Raw genomic sequence first — 8,978 nt, 5'->3', positions numbered from 1 at the left:
GAAAATAATTAGGATTCCAGCCGTCTACTGGAAAGATAAATGAGCGACATTTGTGACGTGGTGAGAGTTGGTGTCGTAAAGCTGTAGCCCAGGATCCCYTTCCTTCTCTCAGACATAGCACTTCTCTCATCTCATTTAGCCTATTCCTTACCTCTTACACATATTTTTATTCAAATTGGAGAATGTCTCCATATTCCATTTCGTTTGTCGTTTTAGTGGGTAGGCCTATATTATTAGGATGAGCTATAAGTCTCACAAAGGATATACATAAAATAAGATTAATTATTTATTTATGACACACAAGCTTTGTATTTTCTTGGAATAGCATGTGTAAGAATGATCTTGTTTTTATGGATAATTGATTTTAGCCTTAAAAACGTGTATAATGGTTATTCTTTGGATTATTCAGATTTTTTTTTTTTTTCAGGCAATAGTATTGTTTTATTGTTGTCCAGGGATTTTCTAGTGATTATATAATTTCAATTTCCGTCTACCATTTATGTAATTGTAGGCTATTGGGTCATTTATAATAGATATTAATAGGCAATAACATAAAATATGTCAATATTATTATGCAAAAAGACTAATAATAGAACAATTTAATTGATATAACTATAAACACTGTTAGACTTTGTTTATTTGGGGGGATTTGCCATCATAATACCAAAGTGTAACCACAAACACAAAGCATGTGTTTTTGTTTTGACTTATATGTAAGTGAACCTGCTAGTTGGCTTTCCAACTGAAGGCTGCCTACTACAAAAAAAAATACTATTCCTCAAAGCTTCCATGGTCTTTTCAAATCTATTTTCCAACGTTTTATCTCGGTTGTCAAACGTCCAAACGAAATTAATCCCAGGTGCGTTATGGTGCTTGGCAGGGGCCACGCACACTGCCCTCTTGGCCACYCCAGCAGTTAGCACATATAAGGTCTCGAGCTTTTTTGGGGGCTATAGTCCTCTTTGGCCGAGCGACAGTTATGAATCAAACTAGCCTGAAGCTTCCGGGACGCTATCTCATTCTCCTTCTATGGGGACCTGCAACAACGTTCACAACGGAGTCTCAAGTGCCGTTTTGTCTGGGTTTTAATGTTGCCCAAATACAATGTTGTGTAACCTGAGAAAACCTGTCAGGAAATGGAGCTAAGCGCGACATATGCACTGATTTCGCCCAACAACATGGCAAAGGCCCATTCCTAGCTTTCTGCACAGGCTAGATAGCATTTTACAGACAGCTTTTTAAGACACATTTTTTTCAAACATCCCTAATTGTATTTTGCTCGTTTTCATTCATGAAGACAAACGAGAATACAAGCCACTATATAGCCTAGCTTGTTTTTAACACCGAAATGCACCTTCTTTACGCAGGTTTCTGTCTTTATCTTTCAATTGTGCAAATAAATATGACTTTTCTATTACAACCATAACACAAGACATGTTAGGATAGTATTTTAATACAAACAACCTTGCGTATGAAAACGAACACATCGCTCTGTCGCAATTCAAACGACTTTCAATGTATGAAAAAAGAATGATAACAAAAACACGTTTTATTATCGTAGAAATAACAAAGGCCAACGCTGAAACATTATTCAAAATGTTATAATGTGAAAATCCGGACAATATGCAGCACAAGTAATGGGATATACCTACCCAAATAATGCAAGCACCACATATTTGTGAGGTTATATTCGTTATTTATTCAAGGACAACATCTTGAAGACAATCGTGTCCGTGCTCCCATGTGCGAGTGCAGAGTGACTGGCTGGATGTTGTTTGTGTTCGTGTGCAGTTGTGTGTATGTGTGTGTTTGAGAGAAGGAGAAAGAGAGAGAGAGAGAAATAGAGTGAGAGAGAGTTGGGAGAGGGGGAGTGCTGCTCATAGTGAGATAGAGTAGGCCCAGTGCACTGTGGCCTGACATGGCATCTGCAAGCCGTGTTGTGGGAAAGCGCTATTCATGTCATGGCGCCTTTCAGCGGCAGAAGATGGATTTATTTTGCGCCTCTCTTATTATGTGCTTCTTATAACCTTTCAGGTCAGCTTCCAAGAGGCCTTTGGAAAGAGACCGTCACGTGACATCTGGTGCCAATGTTCTTCCAGAAGGTCGTCAGGACCCTGGTAGCCGGTAACTCCACTTTTGGAAATGCAGAAAACGACCTACTACGACAACTCGACGCTTTTCGGAGGTTACTCGTACCAAGGGGCCAACGGCTTYGGCTATGATGCTCCTCAACCGGCCTTCCAGTCCGCGGCTCASCTCGAAGGCGACTACCAGAGGTCCGCYTGCTCGCTGCAGTCCCTCGGTGGCAACAGCGCTCCTCCCCAGCAGCATGCCAAGACGAAAGAGCTGAATGGCAGCTGCATGCGGCCCAGCCTGCCACCTGAACACCAACCACCACCCCAGGTGTCCCCTCCGGTCAACCCAGCCAACGCCACCAGCAGCAGTGCCACCGCCACCAGCAGCAGTGCCACCGCGCAGCAGCCGGGAGGCAGCGGTGGGGCCGCCAAATCAGCGCCCAAGACGTACACTCTGTCCACCAACCCYACCCTCAACAAGCAGATCTTCCCCTGGATGAAAGAGTCGAGGCAGAATACTAAGCAAAAAAACAGCTCTCCAAGCGCAAGTTCAGCTAACGGTGTGTGCCCCGCTCCCCCCTCCCCAATGCCCGTTACCTTGTTCATGCCCCTTATATACACATTCAAAGCTGGATAGCTTAACTGCAACACAGTTACAAAACATAATCATGGACTTGTATCTAATGACCTAACTTATTATTTATATATTTAAAGCCTGGGTTTGTTCCTAGTTAGGTCGTTAGGAAAAGCCCTCTAGTCATAATCACATTCATTTGGTAACYGAGACCTCTATTAATTGGACTCACAGAAAATAGAAGCAGTCATTCTYTTTATTGATGAGCATTTGAAACAATTGCATTAGAACATGGCAGTGTTTGGCATATACTGTGTATCTTTCATCAGACAGAGATGATACGTTTGGAATCCGAGTGTTCTTGTTTATTTGTAGATAAGAGRAATGCTTAATCTAAACTGTAGGTTGTCAAAGATTATTGATATGAACATATTGACACACAAACACACAYACCAATTTATGTACATTCATTGAACCTYGTATATTTGTGACACAATTCAAGTGAAAACAGTTAACGTGCAGCTCCTTCAAATATAGTAGGCTACAGTTCTGGCTGTGGGCTTTGTCTATGATGCAATTTACGTACACGGTCAATGTAGGGTCTCGAATCTCTTAATAAATGACAAAGTTAGGAAGTGTTGACAACTAATATCTAGGGGATACGTTTCGTTTCCTGGCCTCTGCTTTATTAGGAAATGATGCATTCAATTTCCGTGTGTAGTAATGATGTTTTATTTCATTCCCACCCCAGCAGAGAGCAGCGGAGGTGAAAAAAGCCCCCCGGGTTCCGCAGCCTCCAAGAGAGCGCGCACCGCATACACGAGCGCGCAGCTGGTGGAGCTAGAAAAGGAGTTCCATTTCAACCGTTACCTGTGTAGGCCTCGCCGCGTGGAAATGGCCAACTTGCTCAACCTCAGCGAGCGCCAGATCAAGATTTGGTTCCAGAACCGGCGTATGAAGTACAAAAAGGATCAGAAATGTAAAGGGCTGGGCTCGTCATCAGGGGGGCCCTCTCCAACCGGAAGCCCACCCCTACCCATGCAGTCCTCAGCTGGCTTCATGAACTCCATGCATTCAATGGCAGGCAACTACGACGCCCCCTCCCCGACATCTTTTAACAAGTCCCATCAAAACGCATATGCCATGTCCTCAGCCTACCAAAACCCCATGAAAAACTGCCCCTCCCAACAGAAGTATGCCAACACAGCACCAGAATACGACCCGCACGGGCTACAGGGTAACAGTGGCAACTATGGGACTCCCAACATGCAGGGCAGCCCCGTGTATGTGGGAGGAAACTACGTGGAGTCGATGCCCACCTCTGGGCCKTCCATGTACGGCCTCAATCATCTACCACACCACCAGGCTGGGAACATGGACTACAACGGTGCTACGCAGATGTCAGCAAGCCAACACCACGGACCGTGCGACCCCCAYCCGACATACACGGAGTTGGCAGCGCACCATCCTTCTCAGGGTAGAATCCAGGAAGCTCCCAAGTTAACTCATCTGTAGTAGCAGGTTTGGGGGAAAAAACTAAATTACAATTACAAATAACTAACCCATGGGACGCTGCAATGGGGTTGAAAAAAAATATGATCCAGTGGTTTCTTGCCATGGCCAAAAAAGTATTGTCTGTTGTCTTTATCATTGTGCGTATTAGTAACATTCACTAGAATTGCGTTTTGATTAACGGTTTATTTCCTTGAATATGGAGCCCCACCTCGAAAACAAGTAATTAAACAGTAATAGTTGGGCTTAATGGACAGCTAACAAGGTGGGAGATGTATTACTGTCAGACCTTTTTGACTCGATGGAACACATGTTATGTCAACGAGGAATTATGCTTAGCCTGATTCCCTGCAGTCAGCACAAATGGCTAAGCTTGACTGACGTCAATATGCATTCTTCAATTGGTGCAAGCAAACCACTGGATTGTTTTCGATTACTTCCCTTATTCATATTACCTCTCTTTGGAAATGTCTCACTAACCCACTGTCCAGTGACATTTTTTTTATTTTTTACATGTCCTCGCCAAACATTGTGGCTTYAAGGGAAGAGCCCCTTCAGCATCACGCAGATGCATAGTAGGCCTACACCCCCACTGGGTTTATGGTGTTTGGGTTCACATTGCTATGCTATGCTAGCTAACATCCATAAACAAACAAACACACACACGAGGACATAAAATAGATATTTGCTATGTTGTTATATCATCGTCACAGGGTAAAAAGGAGTTGAGAACTCTTTTGAAAACTATGATAGGCTCATTGCCCCCTCCTCCCCCTCTCTCCCTTCCTACTCTCTCGCTCTCTTTTCTATCCCTCCCTACTCTCGCTCCCCCTACTCTCTCTCTCTTTCAATCGATAGGGTTCACTTACATTAGCCAAGACTAATGCGAAAGGCTCACATTTTCTCATGTCTTGACTTAACGTGGAAACAGGGTATATTTGAACAAAATGCATGTCCGGGAACCAAGCTGAAGTGTAGGTTTACACTAAAGCTTTCTCGTCTGGGCATCATTGTTGCACTTAGAGTTTACATTTTGATGGTTAAGGAAAAAATACATCTTATTTCGGAAACGGAAGACCTCCAATCAGCGTCTTTCTCAATGTATGTTCAAGTGAACATTCATAAATATATATTTATTTGTTATAGCCAGTTTAAATACTTTCTTTTTGTATTATTTATCCCCCATGTATTTATATCAAGAAAAAAATGTAATTTTTTAGTATTTACCTGTTATAAAGACGTTGTGTTCTTGTCATTGTAAGGAATTAATTTTAGTTATTGTATTTTAGAAATAAATAGTTTAATGTTACCCTTGTACATAAATAATGTCTTGACTTGTACAGGGGGCGCGAGGACGGAATCAGACCGTTCCTGCATAGTCGAGAATTAGACGAAATATAGCTAAACACTTTTGGAGAACTTCCTTTGTCCTTTGTAGCTCCTTTTATTTCATTGTTAAGAGTTGTCTGTTGAACAATTCTTTAATAAAATGTTATGTTATTCAGTTCTATCTGGTCATTTCAAGTTTTCACCTGAGGCAAAACGAGGGCCATACTTTTAAAGTTGTTAAAAAACGCAGAKGTATTAATTCGTATAGTAGACATGTGCACAATCTCTATTGCTCCCTCGCTGGCTCTATTCCCCTCTCCCTCTTTCAGCCACACGCACGCACACACACACACACACACGCACGCACACAGCTTCTTGGGAGCATCTTTCCTCGTGCTATAGTGCCAGACCACTGAAAGAGCCCTCGGGTATGCGCTTGGGTTGGTCACGTGGTCCAACGCAACACAATCTTTGCCAAAAAGCTAAATAGCTTAGTACATAATTTACACATAGATCGCCTCATATCCCGAATCATATTTTAACGAGAGTAGGCCTACTGTATGAAGACAATCAAAGTATAGAAAATAACATTTATTTKAATAGAAATCAACATTTATTGGCAAATAAGCAAAGGAGCAGATCACAGATGTTGGAATATGCCTATACCTAAATCCAAGAAAATATAGTTTAATAGCTTGGATTGCTACCGAAAATACTCATTATCGTTGAAAATGCAATTAAGTTCCCTTTCAGATGCTGTTAAATATTGAAAGGCAACCATCAAGACTAATACTCTTGCTAAAACGAACTGCAACTGAGGAAGTTGATTAATATAGCAGTACTAACACAAATAACACTAACAGAATAGTAATAATAATAATAAGTCATAAAATACACGGTTTGTGCTATGCTTCTACTTCAAAACACATTTGCCTTGTCTTAAAATGATCAAATCAACWTACACCAAATTGTAAATGTGTGAAAACACTCATCACCCAACATGAATAATAAAAAGACAACATATAGCCTAGCTAATAGTCTGTTAAACAGTAGTTAAAAGAGAATAATCGTTTTTCGAATTGTTTGCTTAGCTGTAAAATAAATAAATAAATAAAACACAGTAAAAAGAGCACACTCCCACCACACTCCAAATATGAAAGAGCAGATTCCCAATAAATAAATAAATAAATAAACAAATAACGTTGCAAGTCCATGTTCTGTCAAGCGTAAAGATTTTTGTGGCACAAACAAACCACATGTAAAAACGCAGAGCTTCTCAAACACATAAAAAGTCCAAACAAATAGTCATAAAAAATGGGAATACAATTCCYGATGGTGAGAAATACTCCCCAGTTGTCCCAGTTTTTGCACAGTCAGCGCCAATATAATCAAAGAGAGCCCGTGTTTCTGACCTCCTTTCCATATTCTACAGCCTGCATGTATGGGAGAAACGCGGCCTACTCACTGCCTTCTATTTAGCTTTAAATGGGCCAAACACCCACGCACATTTCTCCCGTCGTTGTTTTTAAAAGTCAAATGGATTTGAATAGTGCACTGCAATCTTGGCCCTTTTCGTCTATTTTGAGATAATGCTGAAGCTTATTTCAGCAACAGGGTTTTATGCGCAATGGAAAACAATTATTAGGCCTGCGTTTGGGTTGTTAGACTACTGGCTTTTTGCGTTAAAATCAGTAGGCCTAGATTCTGGGTGGATAGAAAGAGCGTTTCTTTGTTGCGATTTTGAAGGAAAGAGAAGAATTCTTGAGGCTGGTTGCTGTCAAGCGCTTTGCCTGGGAAAAGATTGATCACCGCAGTTCTTTTTTTYCTCACAAATTCTTCGTTTCCAAAAATATCCTAGCAGCTAGGCTACTATCCGTGTTAAACTTCTACAATATCCTTCAAATCAATACATGTAACCTAGCCCTATAGGCAATATACTACGTTCTTGCTTATCAATAACAACAAATTCGTAGTGTAAACACAGACCAAGTGTTTCGTTTTTAAGAAGCTAGGATTCCCAGTTGTACACGCGACCTCGCTGTGAACTTTAGTCAGTCGGCTCAGTAAACAAGCCGTTCATTTTTTACACTGTGAGAGAAAACTCCAAGCTAGCAGTCAGTGGAAGGCCTGGATGGGCTGGATATTTTTAGGACCATTTCACACACACACACATACACACACACACGCACACACACACAATACATAATTTAGTAGCATATCTCTCTGCAAGGTGATAAAGAGCTAGGCTAGCAGTTCTAGAAAGATARCATAATATAATTATACACTTACACACACCGACCKGGCTCTTCACTCTGTAGCTTCCCGTTATGAAAACAAAAATATAGCAGTCTACCATTACAACATGCAGGCTGCTAACCTGCACTATGCTAGGCTCTAGGAAACCGTTTTTCAGTATTTTGCCAAGCGAATCTCAGCCTCTTGTTGAGACATCTCCCATCTAGGGTGGAGTTATTTTTACCTTAAGTGTGCTCCTCCTGTCAAACTTTTAAGATTAATGGGCTTCTTTTGTATTAACACGCCGTTTGCCATATTGTATATCTGCTCTTAACAACAACCAAATTTTACTGGATTACATCACCAGGGTCCAGGCAGAATCTCTGCATGCWAATCTCCATTGTTTGACATGAAGGCCCTCACATAACCTCCCACTCGAAACAACGAGGTGAGACAGTTGGCAACCGAACACTTTTTTTTTCTTCTCGAAAATAATACCCCCTGCTAACACAAACCAATATCTTATGGTATTTTTGAGCATTTGCTGAAAATAATGCTTTCTTTAGCCACCAGGCCCCGGCTTTCCATTGGTTGAATCTTGTCATGTGACCAGGAATTGGCTGCAATTTCGCCCATAGTCTTCAGTTTAGTAGACCAAGGTCCCCATACGCTAGTAATATCACCAATATACACAATTATTAAAGCCCGCAAATACGGGACAGCGGGGAGCTAATAATCACGCGTTTTTGTTTTTATTTTGCTCGTTTTGATCTCGCCGTCCGCCTGTGGACTAGGAAAAGCTATGAATTTTGAATTTGAGAGGGAGATTGGGTTCATAAACAGCCAGCCTTCCCTTGCAGAGTGCCTGACGTCTTTTCCCGCTGTCCTGGAGTCATTTCAAACTTCATCAATCAAGGACTCGACAGTAATTCCTCCTCCTTTCGAGCACACCATCCCCAGCYTGAGTCCCTGCACAAGCAGCCAGGCGCGACCGAGGARCCAAAAGCGAACCTCCAATGGCCTCCAGCTTCGGACGCCACAGCCGCAACAGGGCCCAGCCCCGCCGGCGAGYRCGGCTGGCCCGCTGGCACACGAGTTCCCCTGGATGAAAGAGAAGAAATCCTCGAAAAAGGGACCCAAATCYGGGAATGCCACGGTAGCCTCCTCTTCTCCCTCTCCTGCATCCTCCGGGTACGCCACTGCAGGACTTGAATCACCGACAGGTCGGTACATGATGTAAAAGACAAGGCTAT

At 42.2% G+C, this 8,978-nt stretch overlaps 1 protein-coding gene across 2 annotated transcripts; it reads left to right on the top strand.

The window, feature by feature from the left end:
* The first annotated feature begins 1,689 nt into the window (after positions 1-1,689).
* LOC112074388 (homeobox protein Hox-B3a) lies at positions 1,690-5,665 on the top strand. 2 transcript variants are annotated; one of them, XM_024141572.2, is made up of 2 exons: positions 1,690-2,635; positions 3,404-5,665. In XM_024141572.2, the coding sequence occupies exons 1-2, from the start codon at positions 2,143-2,145 to the stop codon at positions 4,162-4,164; spliced, it is 1,254 nt and encodes a 417-aa protein (XP_023997340.1). In that variant the 5' UTR covers positions 1,690-2,142; the 3' UTR covers positions 4,165-5,665. The 2 variants fall into 2 exon arrangements, with proteins under 2 accessions (XP_023997340.1, XP_023997339.1); XM_024141571.2 differs by having other exon boundaries at positions 1,697-2,635; positions 3,401-5,665.
* Positions 5,666-8,978: the final 3,313 nt, after the last annotated feature.

Source organism: Salvelinus sp. IW2-2015, unplaced genomic scaffold, assembly GCF_002910315.2.
Source record: "Salvelinus sp. IW2-2015 unplaced genomic scaffold, ASM291031v2 Un_scaffold2615, whole genome shotgun sequence".
NCBI classification, from domain to species: Eukaryota; Metazoa; Chordata; class Actinopteri; order Salmoniformes; family Salmonidae; genus Salvelinus; species Salvelinus sp. IW2-2015.
The sequence above is the reverse complement of the archived record's forward strand: the minus strand, read 5'-3'. Positions and strand labels throughout refer to the sequence as shown.